The 19031-nt window shown below is 36.0% G+C and overlaps 1 protein-coding gene across 2 annotated transcripts in view; it reads right to left on the bottom strand.

The window, feature by feature from the left end:
• The window catches only part of ATG4C (autophagy related 4C cysteine peptidase), an 80172-nt gene that overhangs the window by 8495 nt on the left and 52646 nt on the right, over window positions 1-19031 (bottom strand). For both annotated transcript variants that reach the window (XM_070405271.1, XM_070405270.1), the window contains 4 exons: window positions 15659-15795; window positions 10543-10621; window positions 9807-9883; window positions 4646-4765 (listed from right to left, as the gene is read on the bottom strand). In XM_070405271.1, the coding sequence (XP_070261372.1) occupies window positions 4646-4765; window positions 9807-9883; window positions 10543-10621; window positions 15659-15795 (413 nt within the window). The remainder of the gene's footprint in view (window positions 1-4645; window positions 4766-9806; window positions 9884-10542; window positions 10622-15658; window positions 15796-19031) is intronic.

Here is a 19031-nt window from a genome sequence, read left to right as displayed (position 1 = left end):
AGGGAAGGCCTAAGAAAGTGACACTTGAGTAAAGACCTGAAAGAAGAAAAGGAGAGAGAATCAGGGGAATAATTGCAGGAAGAGACTGAAGGTCCAGGAAACAAACAGAATCCTTGAAACAGAAGTCAACCAGGATTTTCCAGGAGGAAATTATGTGATTGGTCTTGAGTAAGCTAGGGAAAGAGTGCTAAGGGGTGAGGTCAGAGAGGTCATGGGGCTGAGTGGGTGATTCCATTTAGATAAGAACTTGGGGTCATTTTAAGTATTCTTATATACATTACTAGAGGCCCAGTGCACGAAAATTTGTGTACTCAGGGTAGGGGGGCATCCCTCAGCCTGGCCTGCGCCCTCTCACAGTCTGGGAGCACTCGGGCGATGTCTGACTGGCAGCTTAAGGAAATGAAAAGTGGAGATGATATTAACCTAAGGCGTCAGTAGGACATCCTCAGTGCTGCCGCGGAGACGGGAGAGGCTCGCTCCCACCACCGAGTCTGCACTTGCCAGCCGTGAGCCCAGCTCAGGGCTTCTGGGAGCGCACTGATCACCAGGGGGCAGCTCCTGCATTGAGCACTGCCCCCTGGTGGTCAGTGCACATCATAGCAACCAGTCGTTCTGCCAATCAGTCAATTTGCATATTAGCCTTTTATTATAAAGGATTTGTCATTAGAAAATAAAATCAGCTGAATAACCAACAATGAAAGAAAGTTTAAGTTAAAAGTAGTATACCCTAGTTTTATAGAATGTACTACTCACTATTCAGCAGGTTAAATGAATAAGCTAGACCAACATGTATAGAAATAGATAACCTATAGGTCACTATTACACGAAAACACTAGTTGCAGTGGATATATACATTTTTATATGAATACTAGAGGCCCGGTGCATAAAATTCATGCACCCAGGGGGATCACTCAGCCCGGCCTGCGCCCTCTCCCAATCTGGGAGCCCTCGAGGGATGTCTGACTGATGGCTTAGGCCCGTTCCCCACAGGGAGCAGGCCTAAGCCGGCAGGCAGACATCTTTTGCACTGCCATGGAGGCAGGAGAGGCCCCTGCCACTGCCGCTGCACTCGCCAGCCATGAGCCTGGCTTCTGGCTGAGTGGCACTCCCCCTGTGGGAGTGCACTGACCACCAGGGGGCAGCTCCTACGTTGAGCGTCTCTCCCCTGGTGGGCAGTGCATGTCATAGCAACCAGCCATTCTGCCGTTCGGTCAATTTGCATATTAGCCTTTTATTATATTGGATATCATTAATGAAAAGTTTCATAATATCTCAAATAAGTTATGCTGTTTATGGTTACATAAGCTACAAGTATATAAAATTTAGGATAGCTGTTACTACTGTGAAGAAAGGCCATGAATAAGATTGGGGATGGAGCCAAAACTGGTTTGGCTCAGTGGATAGAGCATTGGCCTGCGGACTGAAAGGTCCCAGGTTCGATTCCGGTCAAGGGCATGTACCTGGGTTGCGGGCACATCCCCAGTGGGAGATGTGCAGGAGGCAGCTGATCGATGTTTCTCTCTCATCGATGTTTCTAACTCTCTATCTCTCTCCCTTCCTCTCTGTAAAAAATCAATAAAATATATTAAAAAAAAAAAAAAAGATTGGGGATGGATAACACATTCCAATTATACATGTAATTTTTTTTTTTCTTAAGCTCAGTGGTAGCACATGGGTATTATTATGTTATTCTCTGTATCTCTATATGCTTGAAATTAATAAAATCAACATATTTGCCAAGTACAGACTTGGACATTTGTATACCTTTATTTTTGTTGTGTATCCCATCTCTATTATCATTAAGATTTCTCTTTCCATCATTTCAAACTTAAATAGCCTTCTAAAATCAATAATAAATAGGAAATCACATGTTTGATATTCTGGTTATATTTTTCTAATATGAATATAAATAAATACATAAGTATTAAAATATTTATGCTAGTGTTAAAATATTTGTTCCAGTGCCACCTAAAATAATCAAGTATCACACTTGGGGTTGCACTGTCTTACACCAGTGGCCCTTGGATTTGATGTGCAAGATTATGTGGAAGACTTGTTAGAAATGGAGAAATCTCCCAGGCCACACCCATACAGATTCAGGCAGCCAGAAGACAGTCCTGCCCTATAGGTATCCTTGGCACCTACCAATTAGACTATTTGCCATTCCCGTGACAAGCTCTACAATTTCCTTTTCCAATACCTTTCCTCTTGTTATTTCCTCTGCTTGAAACAAATAGCCCTAAAGAAAAATAGGAACACTTTGTGCATTTGGAACACTTTAGTTAGGATTATATTAGGTACACTAGATACGTTAGAGTGGAGTTTCTGTGTCTAACGGTATACATATTTTTAGGTTTGCCAGAATTGTCAAATGTCCTCCTAAGTGATCATACCAAGTAGTCTGTGGGAATTTCCAATGTTTCACATCCTTATCAACCCTTCCTTCTCCCTAAGCCAACAGAAATTAAGCCTGAACTTTCACGTTCCAAATTAAATATCACCATCACAATAAAGAACTTTGAGTTGAATGAGACATCGCTCTCAATTCAACACCCTTTCTTCCCTATCCATTTATTTCTATTTCTGTATGGACGCTTATAATATTCAATGTAACATATGTCTATTCCCCCTCCTGAACTATAAATGCTACTTTAGGGCAGAAGCCTTATACCTGTTCAAAAGCAGGAATTATGTCGTGGTCATTTTATGCTTTCAATGTAATAGTTACTCAGACACTTGCTGAACTGAACTCTCTAAACATAGAATTAATTTAATAATTTCTATACCATTTTTTAAATCATGTAGTTAAAGCCTTAGAATCTTCATTTATATAGCACTACAAATTCAACATTATAGTTTAGACTCAAAATACATCCTATCTAGAAAAAATAATTTTAGGTTGTTTTTATTTTTAAAAAGAAAAAAAACAGCTTTTTTACTAAAAATGCCAAAATCAATTTTTAGGAAGAAAAGGAAAACTACTTAACTTATAACCTTCCAATCAAAAGTAAATAATCAAATTATTAATTGACAAAGTGAGTTTTTGATACTGCTACAAAAAGCTATTAACTTAAGAATAATACTATTATTAAAGCAAAGTTAAATGACTAGCAAAATTCTCAGTACTTCTGAATATTTCAATGTTTTTTCTTTGCCTCAATATTGTACATTACTCTGATGCATTAAGAGAAATTATTTCTAAGTATTTTTCCAATGTAAAAATCCTAATAACTATCAGTATAAAACCACAAAACCATCTATTTTTAATGAGAAAATATCAACATGAAATCCATTTGTGAATCTTGTTTTTCAACTTAGTAATAATAATTTGGTTTGCTTTATTATTCTAAACTGACTTGTTTTAACCTGGGTAGAAAAAAAATTAAGAGAAATGGAACTTTTTAGTGGATTATGTTCATTAGTATTAATCTGTATTATAATATCATCTGAATTTGAATATTTTAGCACATATACAATACTTCATAAATATAGAGAATTGTCAAACTAAAATACACAAATATTACAAATTTCAAGTAATAAAAAAGGGGAAAATGTAGAATACATATTTTGTTAAGTTCACTTGGCCTTCCAGGTTGAAAACGGAGAGTAAAAAGGCGACAACTATGAGAAATGAAGAATAAGAAGAGGTTCTCACATATCTCATTTTCTCTCCTCATTCATTTTTCTGTCATGGTTTTGTTAGATTTCCTCTTTTACATGGCAGGTCAAGAAAAGTAAACCTAACTTATATGAAACCTTTTATTTAATGTTTTCATTTTATTTTTACAGGATAAAAATAAAATTTCAACCCACTATGTCTATTTTCCTAAAAAAATTAACTGTAAGTCAAGCAGTAATAAGGTATTACTTTATCTGAGCTCAAGTTAAGAATTCCCAAAAGTGATTCTAGTATTACTTACCCATAAACTGATAAGCTATAGCTATTGATAGTAATAAACGGTTATGCTTATTTCCCCAATAAGTAAGCTTTTTTGTTTCCCCAAGTACTAAATATAGACAATCCATGAGGCTCTATTAATGTTAGCAGTACTGTACTCAAGGACCAGAAAAATGCAGAAGTTTAAAGGTAATGAGAAGGAGTTAAATAAACCTATTGCAAAGATCCTATAAGTCGAATAGATCAGATTAGACAAGCTTATTGGAAGGTAACAACACAGCTCATTTGATAAAGCAGTTTGGAGAAATCCAAAAATACCATTTCTCTTTTTAAAAAAACCAAAGAAGCACTTGGACTAACAAGAAATAATGCACAATTTGGCTTGATCAAATACTTCATTAATTTTTTTCTACCCCCTAAGGTATTGCCCTTTTAAAATCCTCTTCAAATAAAATATAACCTAATTGCTTGCACAGACAACCTAATCCATTTGCAAAGGGATTTTTACTTCAACAGTGCCACCTAGTGGAGCAATCAATACTTTCTACTGTTCACTAGGTTTCCCCTTTATCAAAGGCTAGGAATCCCCAGTTTTATTTTCTAGTTCAATATTCCTAATAACATTAACATTTGAGAGGCAATTTTACAAAAGTGTCATAATTTACAGATTTTTGTCTTTTCACATACTATCTCAAATAAAAATTAGGTCATTTACAAAAGCTATTATAATATTTTAAATAAAAATACCTTAGTGATTTCTTCAGAAGCTCGTTTGAAGTCCTGAACGTTTCGACAGTAGAATCCTATTGTACAGCTAGGATCCATCTTTCGAAATGACATCTTTTTGGGAGAAGGGCAGTGGAATGTCTGTAATTTTAAAAATTCTTTAGGATTAATTTACTTTTATTTGATGGACTTTGTACATACAAGAATATTACTAATTTAAAATTTGCTATCTGGCTTTTCTCAAAACTTAAATATGCTTCTCAAATGGTGTTTTAGTCTATCCAATGCAAAGAGTCCTCCCTATTCTCCAAAGCTGTAAAATATGAGCCAACACTGTGTATATTCAATTCACCAAATCTCCACCTTATGTGACATTAGTGCCATTCAGCAAAAGAAAGAGTGTCAAAGTGGTATGCATTTCTAACAATTGTGAAAGGGAAGAAAAATGTGCCACTGAAAATGATAGAAGCTAATACAAGGTTTAGAATCAAGTTGGCCATTTCTATTGAAGTGCAATTAAACCTGTTTTGTTAGAGTTTTTTAATGTTTATAAACCTTTGAATAAGGAAATCAAGACTTTTTCAACAAATACATAGACTCGTGAATGTTCCATAGTGGTGGGCACGCAATGCAATATACACATGATGTATCCTAGAATTGTACATTTGAAACCTATATGATCTTATTAACCAATGTCATGCCAATAAATTTAATTTTTAAAAATGTTCCACGGTGATATGAAAAGAGGTCAACTTAAGAGTTTTAGCAATTGACACAATTAGTACATAATTGTACATTCTTCCAACCCACTCTTCTACTTGACTTAAGTTCTTGTTTAGTCCCATAAAAGGCACAGGTGAAAACTGTTCTATTATGGCCCCTGCCTCCTTCTTACCAGTCCTCCTGTCCCTTTAATTCACTTTTCTGAGTGGTCACTGCGCCACAGATGTCAGTGGGCTGGGGAGGCTGCTCTAGCCTCTCTACCCTCGCTAATGGGATTCGGCTATCAGTGGAGAATACAAAAGTAGGAAAGGGACAGAATATAAAGCTAATCATTCTAATCTTTTTCTTCACCACATTCTGGTACATGGTTTAAAAAAATTTTTTTTAAACTGCTTAAATGCTCTTGTTCTTAAAAATCACTGATGCCACCAACTCCTTTTAGTTGTTGTATATATTTTAAAAGATGTTTCTGGACAAAAGGAAGGCCACAAAAATACATATTCATAGTTATTTGTATGTGCATAAATAAATTATATAAGACATATAAAAAATTACCATGCTGAAGTGAGAGGAAGAAAACTGGGCAGATGGGACACAGGGATGGAAATTCTTTGTTGTATATTTTATATTTTTTATTTAAAGGATAAGCTCAATTAAGAAACAATCTATGCTGAATCTGAACTCATAAAATTAAAATTTTCCTACATTTAATGCCTAAAACTAAGGGATTTTACCTTGAAACCATCTCCCAAAATGTGGGGAAATACAGGCTTTCATATTTGCTATGTTCCCGGTAAATCAATCAAAATCCCCTTATTCTTTCCCTCTTCATTTGTATCTACTTAAGCTGCTTTTTTTCCCTTATGAATAGCTCAATCATATATAAGATTCAAATACAACGTCATGGCAGTAAATACAGACCAAACTATGCCTTTTACCCAATGCTTATCTAACACTTAACTGATATAGTGAGATCCAATCTAGCTAAACTGGAACCCCCAAGGTACTAGTCAACACAAGTACTGTCTTAGTTGGACTTCTTCTAACATTGTTTCATGTGTTTTATTTATAAGGAGACATTAAAAACAGATCTAGAAAGGCACTGAAGAGCTAAGTAAAAGCTTGTTAGTTAACAATATACAGGATTATATTGATATATAAGGCACAGAAAGTTCTAGGTCATATTTACAAAAAGTTACTCTACATACAAGGTATCTAAAAATAGTCATTTGCCCAGCTCCTGTCAAATGCAATAATAATCAAGGTTTGTTTGTTTGTTTATTGCTACTTGGGAATAAAGAAGAAAGACCAAAGTTTGACCAAAGCTCAAAAAAAAATATTTTTTAACTCATATACAATAGCGTCCTACATTATATTAATGCTTTGATTAAAGTTTTTGTTGTTTGGTTTTTGCTTTTGTTAATCCTCACCCGAGGATATTTTTCCATTGATTTTTAGGGAGAGTGGAAGAGAGAGGGAAAGAGATAGAAACATCGATACGAGAGAAATACATAGATTGGTTGTCTCCTGCACCAGCCCTGACCAGGGCCTGGGCTGGGGAGGAGCCTGAAACCAAGGTACGTGCCCTTGACCAGAATCGAACCCAAGACCCTGTCTGCAGGCCAACACTCTATCCATTAAGCCAAACTGGCTAGGGCAATTAAAGTTTTTATGTAAGAATCAATAAGATTAAACCAGAATAGACTTAGTGCTATTTCACAATATTGCTTCAATCATCATAGATAATAACACTAAACTGTTATTCATGGCTGTTTTGACATCTGTCAAAAACTAATCATCCACAAACACTGATATAAATCTCTGATCACTGAAACTGCTATAGAGTGTTACTATATGAGTACAAGGACTCATATTACAGTGAAGCATTTTACATCACTTAAATGTAAAATTATATTCTTTTGTTCACCCAAGAGGATTCCGAAGTCAAATCACTATTAATTTATAATTCAGAATCATTTCTGTTTATTGCAGAACAAGTTAGATTTTAAAATATCTTACCAAGTCGTATTGCAAGGCTATGTTTATTTTATGAGAATTCTTTGAACTATGCACTTATTCTTTTTTTAATTTTTAAAATTCTGACTATTGGTAAGAGTAGCACACACATTTTAGGGAGTGTTCACTTGATACAATTCTGTGACAATGAAAAATGTTTCTGAAAAAACTGTCCAGGGTGAGTCAATTCTCGTTTATTTAATTTTTAAATATATTTTATTGATTTTTTACAGAGAGGAAGGGAGAGGGATAGAGAGTTAGGAACATCGATGAGAGAGAAACATCGATCAGCTGCCTCTAGTACACCCCCTACTGGGGATGTGCCCGCAACCAAGGAATATGCCCTTGACTGGAATCGAACCTGGGATCCTTCAGTCCGTAGGCCGATGCTCTATCCACTGAGCCAAACCGGTTAGGGCTATTTAATTTTTTTAAAACAATATTTATTCATTGCTTCAACAAATAGTTATTAGGCATCTACTAAATGCCAGGCACTGTTCTAGGCTTATTATTTGGAATAGTGGATTCTATTACCTAAACATACAAACAATAATGAAACAAATGCTTTTATGTATAACTATGCTATTTTGGTAATGTATATGACGCTTCCTTAGTTAACTAGAGAATACACTTACTAAAAAGCTCCTCCTACCAGTTGCAGTTCACATGTGTAATTCATAAAGAGTACATGAGTGATTAATTCACTCATCCACCTATCTAATCATACACATCATTCTAGTAGCCTTAATGCCAGTATTCTCTGAACTTACTAGGATAGATTAAACTAGTCACCACTGTATGAACCTAAAACCGGAAACTTGAAATTGAGGGCCCAGGAATTAAAACAGACTAACATTTGTACTAATATGGTTTTTCTTACCTTATTAATAAAATATTAATATTAAGAGAATAGAATATTCTCTTAATAATAGAATAAGAGTTTGGTATTTATAAGAGTTAGAACTGGTCATTCCAAAAGTATAACATGAAGCTACAGTCTCTGGTTTAGGAAATCTTAACTTATTAAATACACACACACACACACACACACACACACACACACACTCACTCATCCCAACAGTTGAAACTCTTCCCTGAACTAACCATTGACCATGGGAACCCACAATTAAGCATCCTCTCAGTGTCACAAGACCACAACGCAGCGGAAAGAATTACAATGTGCTTCACATAGCACAATTCTCTAGTGCCTCCCCCAGTACCAATCCATCCACGAGGAATATTTATTAAGGTTTACATACAATATACTATGAAGGGAGAAAGCAGAAAGCAAACCTGGCCTCAAGAGGCTTGTACTTCAGTTGAGGTAACAGTTTACAAAGGGTGCTAGAATGTTTTATAATGTGTCTTTTTGATCACTGAAAGTTAAAGGTCTTGCAGTTTTAATCTTGCAGTTGATCGGTTTTTCTTAATCTTCTCCTTAAATATCTTCAGGTATTACCATTAGCTAGCAAGTTATTACTAAAACGAAACTGGTTTGGCTCAGTGGATAGAGCGTCGGCCTGCGGACTGAAAGGTCCCGGGTTCGATTCCGGTCAAGGGCCTTTACCTGGGTTGCGGGCATATCCCCAGTGGGAGATGTGCAGGAGGCGGCTAATCGATGTTTCTCTCTCATCGATGTTTCTAACTCTCTATCTCTCTCCCTTCCTCTTTGTAAAAAATCAATAAAATATATTTTTAAAAAAATAAAATAAAACGAAATACTAAACCACATTTGTCACTTGTGGAGCCTTGGAATTAGTGATCCATGCCACGCAAATGATTCAAATTATTTTAAAAGTCTGTACAAGCATCAACTGGGGGAAAAAATATATCTGAAACAATGTATAATTACATGTCTCACTTATGCACTCTCAGATTTTCTGAATTCAAGTGCTGGATCACAAAATGACCAACATAAAGAGAAAAAGTTGTTGCAAAATCAAACCTAAAACATAAATTAGAAGCCCAACTAAGCTCTTGAAAACTGGAGGCCAAGATTTAATTATTAGACTTCAGCAAAATAATTTATCAGGTAGTCTCCTTAAGTCACCTTGTCATTCTCACCCTACTCCACCATCTTCTTTTCCTTTTTTCCCCTTTTTTTTCTTTCTTTGTTTTAAACATGCCTAACATTTTTATGCTTCAGTACTGTTCTGCTGTATATTTACAGTCACTTGGAGGCTTGCTCAATTATTGTGGCAGGGCTAGGGTGTCTAACAAGTTAGAGACAAAGATAAATGGAAACAAAGGTATATCATAAATTAAAATTCAGTAAGAAATTATTTAACCTTTGACTATGGTGTGGGTTATGGTTTTATAAGTTAGTAAAATATGTATTATTAAGCTGTAATTGTAATACCATAAAAGCTTAGCTGCCTAGTACATCTCTAAATAATTAGAGTTTGCTTCATATAGTAAGAAAACAGCTCTTAATCCATAGTACCTCAAGAGGGAAATCCTTTATGCTGACATCTACAAAAGACTGGCAGTAATGAGGATCCATGTAAATCAAACTGTCATCTACAAGGACAAAACAGAAGACAAGTAATTCAAAAAACACCTTATTATTACACTGCTTACAATCCAATTTCTATGTAGAATAGCTGAAAAAAACCTGGGAGTAACAGCTTGCCAGACTGATATTCATTGACTGAAACATAGGTTTGCACAGGACAGATTAACTTTTGCATAATCAAATATGCTTGTATAAGCAGAATTTTTATAAAGTGATGAGATTGTCATTTAATTTTTGGTGATAAAATTACTTTCACAAACACACAATTATATTCTACAGTTTGCACATGAAAAATGAATCGCACTACTTTATCTTGACAGGAAGAACATATTGCTTGTCATTTTATCATCAACTAGCACCACTAACCCTGGTAAAAAGTAAATATGTAAATAGCAACTGCCAGAATGTGAAAGCAATGTCTTCTGAAGTTTAGTGAAACCAATAAATTATGCCTTGTTTATGCAATAACAGAAATTAAACATACATTTTGCAGAATCCAATTATGTTGTGGACCAAATGACAAATGAGTGGCTATGGTAGGACTGATGAATTTATAAGGTACTCATTTTGCTCTGTTAATCATCCTGCTTCCAGAGGATCTGATATTAACTTACTGACTTTCAAAAGAAAACAATGAAGAAATATACTTTACTAAATCACCAACCTTGAAATCCAGCAAAGTAATATGACTGTTTTGGTTTGCCACCAATAATTCCCACACAATATTCGAGACTTAAAATACCCTGCAAAAAGAAATTAATTCAGATTTAGAGTCAAGAAACAAATGGTAATTATCCAAAACAACTAAATTTATATTACCAATATTAGGGTTCCCAAATTTTTCACCACCAGTTTTATTTTTATTACATTTGTCCTCATGTTCTAAAATCATTCTGTCTAAAAAACTATCTTCCCTTTTCTTTAAATCACTCAACATTAACATGACTAAATCAAGTATTCTGACCAGCGTGTCACTCAACAACGTTAAACAACTACTGTGTGCCCAATACAGGGACAGACAACAGTACCACGTACAGACAATAACATTGCCTGCCAAAGCCAGAACACCAGGTCTTTCTGTTGCTGGTGCAGCCTTATTGCAATCAATGTATTTTCATCGGACTTTTGGAAAGGCTAGAAATTTTTCTTAGATCTTATTGCTGTTTTCATTGAACCCTGAATCCCAAACTAAAACCCATTTTCTAATCAATGGCATTTACTTGACAGATATTTTTATACTACTTCATTTGGAATAAACATAATGACTAATGGAAATGTTTTAATCTAAGGAAAATAGTAATTACTATTTTATTTAAAGCTAAATTGTTTTACTAATTATAAAATAACAGAGGTACCTGAATAAATAATTTAATATGCCCCTCAGCATCTATTCTGAGAAGTCTATTTAAGCTGGGCCAAATAACTCTATGCCTTTAAAAATAAAATAAAAGTCCTGTGGGGTCAGTTAAAAATATGTCCAGTGGGATCAATAATGTCTTGTCAATAGTTCCTGCATTAATTTTAGCATATATGTCACAAAATACTAATATGTTATTTTCAAAAAAGAAAAACAACCCAAAAGTATTAAACAATAGTCAAACTTTCCTTCTCGTAAATGAGAAGATGTTTTGAAATCTAGAAGATATAAAAATAAAGAATATATAAACAAATGCTTTTTTCCCTTTAACAAGTAATCAAACCATAGCATTTTTTTAAGCTTAATTATTTTCTTAAAAATATATGGTCATTGTAATAAAAACACACAGTAAAAATTTCCCAAAATCCCACCACTTAAAGCTCATCATAATTAACATTTGGGGGGAAATCTTCTTGACATCTATCTATATGATGTAGATTTACAAATAAAATTTTTATATGTGGCATCATACAATGTATACTGTTGTAACTTTTATCTCTCATTATGTCATAAACATTATTTCCTATCAATAAATATAGACCTATCTTATTTTTAATGACTACAAAATATTCTATTTTATGAAGATAACAAAATGTGCTTTAAAACCCCCATTATAAATATTTAAATTGTTTTCAGGTTCTCACTGTTATAAATAACCCTATCAGTCTTGTGAAAATATAGAGGTTTTTTGGGAAAGGAAAACTGTAACTAAAAAATTTAAATAAAATAGAGAAGGCATATTGGGTTAAAATGTTAGTGCTAACTATAAAATAAGTTAGGATGAAATTACACACACACACACACACACACACACAACACTTGACAATAATAGTTATTTATCATTAATGAGTCTACTGCTTTCCCCTAAATAAAAATCCTAACACAATTAGATAGTGTCTTAACTTGAGATCACCTGATCAGCTGAAACACAATGCTATGACATAGGGACCCACGAGGGAGTGAAAGTTCTAAATCCCTCACAGCTGAGAAAAAGAAAGAAAAAATATATATAACAAGACTCATTACCAATTCTTCTCAGAAGAAGAATGAGTCCAAGTAATGGAAGAAAGACTTCGGTTCCAGACATCTATATTCTCTTTACAACATACTGGAGCAGATTTAGCCATTAACACTTAGAAGCAGATTAAGGAGCTCGAATGCCATTACATATAAGGGGCTGTATTTCTGGAAACTTGAAACACTTTTCAGTTCCTAAAAAAACTTCTTCATAGTTATCTAGTGCTGTGAATTTATTGAGCTGTATCCCTGGAGCAATAAATAAGACTGAAGTAATCAGTCAAAAAGGAAAGTACTAATTTTTCTCGCTAAATAAAGAGAAGATATTGGATTTTCCTCATTCCTGGTCCCTTAGAAAATATAAATGAATGAATGAATGAATGAATGAATGAATACATACAGATGATAGGTCGGTAGATGGACGGATAGATAGATAGATAGATAGATAGATAGATAGATAGATAGATAGATAGATAGATAGGCAGACAGACTTCCTGTGGTAAGAGCTGATAAAGCACCACACCGAGTTTCTTTCTCCTCACAGAATGGTAAAGGAGAAGGTACCATCTCTGAAATACTGTGGAATTACTGATTAAAACATTTGAAAAACACACATGAATGGTGAATATTAAGGGGCATACTATACAATGGTTTGGCAGGAAAAAATACAACTGCTGATGAAGAAGGAAGAAGCAGAGGGGGAGGGAAGGGAAGGCGAAAGATGAGTACAGGTAGAGGTGGAGGAAGAGGAGAAGAAAGGAGAAGAAGAAGAGGAAGATCATTTTTCTTTTAGGGCTATTAGATACTTTTTTTCACTTGTAAGTGAATGCCTCTTTACATGCTTTCATTTTGGCTTTTGACCCAACCACCCCCTCTGACCAAGCATAACACCTAGCATATGATCTACTACACTCAGCCACTTCAGCTCTTTTTATCTGATAATTGAAAAATTAAAATGTGTCAATAGTCACTGCTCTCTCATTTTAGTGGACTATAGTATAAATTAATTTAGTAAAAGCTCAAAAAAATGTTACATTTTTAAAAGTCCATGTTTTAAGGAAAAAATATGAAAACCAACCAAAAGTCCTAGTCTCTCTTACCAATTTGCTATCTGAACTTGACCATAGCACTTAACTTCTGTCTTTTCTGTCCTATAAAGATAATCCAGTTCCTGACTGTGAGGGCAAAATGAGATTAACATGTATTGAAAATGTTATACAAATATGAGAGTTAACAAATATTTGTTGAACAACTCCTATATGCCAACCAGGGTTCATTTCACCACAATTCAGGCTCCAGTGAATCACTCAGGAGCATTAGGTAGTCCGCCATCTGAGAGATACTCTCAATACCTCTAAGTAGCAGAGCCCTCGGCCAGATATAACATGCCTCGAAGCCATCTGCAGCCCATTCCACCTGCAATGGGGTTGTGGCTAAAGGAGTCAGTTCCAATATTGGTTGTTTCTAATCTTTTCATGGCAGTGGAAAAAGGAGAGGGAATCCAGTTCAGATTTTGTTAGAACCTACTGAGACATGACAAGATGCCCCAAGTCTCAAAATCTTCAATGGACTCTCTAGATAAAATGGTTTATAACTTCGCATTCTACCAATAACTCCACTAAAGAACCCATGAGTTAGAAATCAAAACCCCATTTCTATCTAAAGAATTAATATGTTATTAATATATGATATTATTGGTGTTATTAGTAACAAGTGTACCTACAAAATTTTAGTAACTGTTAGGAAAAGCCAATACGCCAGCTAGAAGATTTCCATCTACCACATACTGAAAAGAATTGCTCTAGGTTTTTAGAATCAGTACAATTTGACCTGAAGATACATTTTCCACTATATACATAGGGACCACAATATGGGATTAATGCTTCATGTGGGGAAAAAATTGTTATGAATCATAAAACACAAATCTAGACTTTATTTCAAGATCACTATATCTCATAACACTCCATTCAAAAAGGAATTTGATCTGTGCCCTTGAATAAATGAGAAATTTTATTAAAACTATGCAAATAATATAAATATTATAATATTAACCAGAAACTAAGTATTTCCAAAGTTAAAGTTCTATGACAACTGAATATCTTGGTGCCCAAAACAAGATAACATAATTAGGTTCTTTAGGAAAAAAGAATTATGAAATAGAGCAGATTTTTAACTGGTTAATATGAAGAAAACAAAGTTGGAACCTCTCCACAGTCTATCTTCATCATTTCTGTCTATATAAGTAATCATTCTAACTTCTTATTGACCTCATGGTGACACAGGAAACAAATTAATAGATAATGCAGCCATAATAGAAAAGTCAGTATGTTCCAATAATTATTTGACATAATTTAATGTGGGTTTTATGAATAAATAAAGGTACTTACTTTTAAAAATCATAAATAACGATAATGGGAAATGTAGATATATTACAGACTAGAGGCCTGATGCACGAATTCGTGTACCAGTGGGGTCCATCGGCCTGGCCTGCGAGATCGGGCCAAAACCAGTTCTCCCGCATCCCCCGAGGGGTCCCAGATTGGGAGAGGGCACAGGCCAGGCGGAGGGACCCCACCAGTGCAAGATCAGGGCCGGGGAGAGACACGGGAGATAGGCCAGCCAGGGAGAGACCAAGGAGGACTCCAGGGCATGTCCAGCCTGTCTTGCTCAGTCCCGATTGGCCGGACCCCAGCAGCAAGCTAACCTGCCAGTCGGAGCGTCTGCCCCCTAGTGGTCAGTGCATGACATAGTAAGCGGTTGAGCGGCCTTAGCATATCATTAGCATATTACACTTTGATTGGTTCAATGGCTGACCAGTCGACCAGATACTTAGCATATTAGGCTTTTATTATATAGGATTATGATTTTTGCTGCATCTGTGTCTCCTTGATTAGCTACACAGATTAAAAGGCTTTTCATCTTGTCATAGAACACTGGCCTCTTCAAATCACATCTGACCTTTAATGAAATTTAAAATCTCTGTCAGCCCTGGCCAGTGTGGCTCAGTTGGTTGGGAATCATCCATGCACCAAAACACCAAAAGGTTGCCGATTCAATGCCCAATCAGGGCACATGCCGGGTTGCAGGCTTGATCCCTGGTAGGGTGCATGCAGGAGGCAGACTATTCATGTTTTGCTCTCATATCAATGTTTCTCTCTCTCTCCTCCTCCCTTCCTCTCTCTTTAAAACTCAATTTTTAAATTTTTTTTATATCTCTAATGTTAAACTTTATGATCTACAACTATAAAATCATCACTACTCATTAAATAGAAAATATTGCAAACCTTCTGTATTTTTCATATGAGCTATCATTGCCTTAAAAAAATAAATAGCTCTCATCTCCTACCTTTATAAACTCTAAGTAGTCGGTGTTGGTTCTTTCTCCACCAAGTCTAACAGGAACTAGAATAATAACAGCTTTGTCATCTGTATTACCAGAGGCTATGGAAGCACACTGTTTATCAATTACATCTGAACTGTAAACTGAAAAAAAAAAAATGAAAATGTGTTAAATACTTTCAGAAACATTTTTCCCCTAATTTCCCCACATTGGCCAGTCACCTGATCTCTGACATCACTATCAAAGTCTCAGTGAGTTAAAAATACCTACCTCATTTATGCATTCAACAGATACTTATTGAGTAGCTACTGCATGGCACTGGGTCTTCAAGAGCGAGCAAAACGGAGAAAAATCCCACTAAAAGAGCATACACTCTATACAGGGAAATGGGCAATAAATAAATAAAATAGATGTCAGATGGTGCATCAAAGAAAAACAAAGGGAGAAAGATGGACAGGAAATGCTGGGGGCAGGGTCAATTTAAAATCAGATGGTGGGCAAGGTCTTGTGAGAAACTAATATTTAAGTTAAGACTTAAAGTAAGAAACCAAGTAATGCAGATACCTGGGAGAAGAGCACTCCAGGCAGAAAGATCACCAAGTGCAAATGCCTTAGGGTAGAAGCACAGCTGGCATATTCCAGGAATAAGAGGCCGGTGCCTCTGAAGGGAAGTGAGCAAAGGCTACAGGAGCAGAAATGAGGTAAGGAGATAAAGTTACCGACTAGGAGAGAGTGAAGACAGCTTGTGTGCACTCTTCAAAGGCCATTGCAAAGACTTTAGTTTTTACTTGAAGTGAGATGGGAAGCCATTGAGGAGTTTTTTTAGGAAAGGAATGTCCTGCTCTGACTTACACTTCACCGGTCTGGTTCACGTGTTAAAGGCAGACGATGGGGGCAATGGCTGAAGCCCAGAGAACAGCTAGAAAGCCCCTGCAGTAATTCAGCTAGAGAGGATGGTGGCTTGAACAAAGGCTGTAATTATGAAGACTGGGAATGGTCACAGCATGGTCATGTGGAAGCAGTGAAAAGTGATCAATTTGAAGATAAATAATTCTCTAATACATTAAATGTAAAGTGTGAGAGATGAAAAAGGAATCATGGGTGATTTGAAGGGTTTGGGTATAAGCAAGGGGGGGAGGCAAATATAAGAGGGAGGATTGGGAACTCAGTTTTTAGACACGCTGAGTTTGAGATGCCTATTAGACATGCAAGCAGAGAGGAAGGCAGTCATGGACACAAAAGCCTGGATTTGGGGAGAGGCCCAGGGTGGACCTATAAATTCGGGTACTGACAGCAGACAGATGGTACTGTAAAGCCAAATCCATGTACACAGAAAAAGACATGGAGTCTAAAGGCTGAGCACAGCACACCAACAATTTTAGAGATCGGGGAGATAAGGAAAAACCAGCAAAGGAGACTGAGGAGTTGGATGGACAGGAGATAGAGGGAACCTGAAAGTTGTATTCTGGAAACTAAGCAAACAAAATGTTACAAAGAAAAGGAGAAAGTGGTCGGCTGTGTCAGCTGCTACTGACAGACTGTGTGATGTGAGGACTGAGAAGGGACCACCGGATTCAGCAAGATTAAATTATTGATACGGGTAGTTTTGGTGGAATGATGGGTGGGAGAGCCTAAGTGGAATAATTCAAGAGAAAATGAGAGAATTCGGTAGAAGCAAATACAGACAAAACTTTATTTTGTTTTGTTCAACATAAAATAGTTTTATTCAAAAGTTACTTTACACCCACACTCCCTGTCAGTTTCACCAAACTCTTCTGCTCTTCCAGTGAACTGCTTAACAAATTCTGTCTCTTGTGCCCCAGTGCTTCCTTTTAAATTCCAAATTTAGACTATGAGCTATTGGATTCTTTGTACACAAGCTTCCCCATTTCCACCAGTCAGTCTAAATCAGCAATTTTCAACCTTTTCGTCTTATGGTACATATAAACTAATTACTCACATTCTGTGGCACACCAAAAATATATACTTTTTTAGCCGATCTGACAAAAAAAAAAAAAAATACAGGTATAATTTTTAATTATTCATAGTGGACAGCTATTATTATGTTGGCTGTTGTTATTTTTTATTTAACAATCTAAGGGAAAAGAAGTCAGTGCCCCTAACTAAATAGTCAGGTATTGCATGTTTTAAAAATTCTCGCCCTAGCTGGTTTGGCTCAGTGGATAGAGCATTGGACTGTGGCCTGCAAGGTCCCAGGTTCAATTCCTGTCAAGGGCACATGCTCGGGTTGCGGGCTCGATCCCCAGTAGGGGGCGTGCAGGAGGCAGTCAACCAATGATACTCTCCCATCATTGACCTTTCTATCTCTCTCTCTCCCTCTCCCTTTCTCTCTGAAATCAATAAAAATGTATTTTAAAAAATAATAAAATAAAATAAAAATAAAAATTCTTGCAGCATACTGGTTGAAAGTCCCTGGTTGAAACCAAAGCTACAAAAATGCCACAACAGTTCTTTCCATTTGTCTCAATTCTATCATCTCATTTTCTTCAAACAACTCAGTAGTGGCTTCTGACTACAGACCTTTAAATTCTCTCACTTTTCTAAGGCAGTGTACACATGACCATCTCCTACCTTTCACTTCTCTGAACTAATACACAGGCCAATCGAATGAAGTTTCCCTTCGGAAAGTTCTACTTCCTCCAGAGGCAAATATTGCCATAGTAAGAGCAAGTAATAATATTTCCACTGTCATGTAAAACAATTCCTCCCTAATCAAATGCCTCTTACCCTTCATCTTCATTGGACACACATTAATTGAGGGCCACCGATTTACTGAGGTGTTCAATGCTAGAGGGGTAATAGCAAATAAGACCCTGATTTCAGAGAGTCTGGTTCAATCATTCTGGTGTTTCTCCACCACTTCTAACATATGTAAGGACTATGAAATAGTCTAATTACGTAACAAGCTCACTCCAGCAGATTCCCAACCAAATGATTTGGATGCCTTTCCCCTACTCCTGCTACCTTAACAATCATTGATCTACAGGGAGAAACAGATCATCGTAAGGTGATATTACAAGTGATTTCAAGTGCAACATTTAATAGAGATATTTCCAAAATGTTACAGAGCACAGAAAAACAAACTAACTCTGCCTGACGGGAGTAGGAAAGGCTTTACCAAGGATGTAAACTTTGAGAATGTTCTTAAAGAATGAGTTAAAAGTAAACAAGAGGCCTTTTAATAATAAGGGACATTCTAAGCAGAGGCGATATGTTCAAAGGCATGAGAAAACATAATAATAGTATGTGCAAGGAATGGCCTGAAGGTGACAGAACTTGGGTATATCAAAATGGAAGACAGTGTTGGGAGGTAAGGCTGGAAATGCAGGTCAGAACAAATTATAAAGGACATCGTGTG

Source organism: Myotis yumanensis, unplaced genomic scaffold, assembly GCF_028538775.1.
Source record: "Myotis yumanensis isolate MYYU_CA2020_CCGP unplaced genomic scaffold, mMyoYum1.0.hap1 SCAF_2, whole genome shotgun sequence".
NCBI classification, from domain to species: Eukaryota; Metazoa; Chordata; class Mammalia; order Chiroptera; family Vespertilionidae; genus Myotis; species Myotis yumanensis.
The sequence above is the reverse complement of the archived record's forward strand: the minus strand, read 5'-3'. Positions and strand labels throughout refer to the sequence as shown.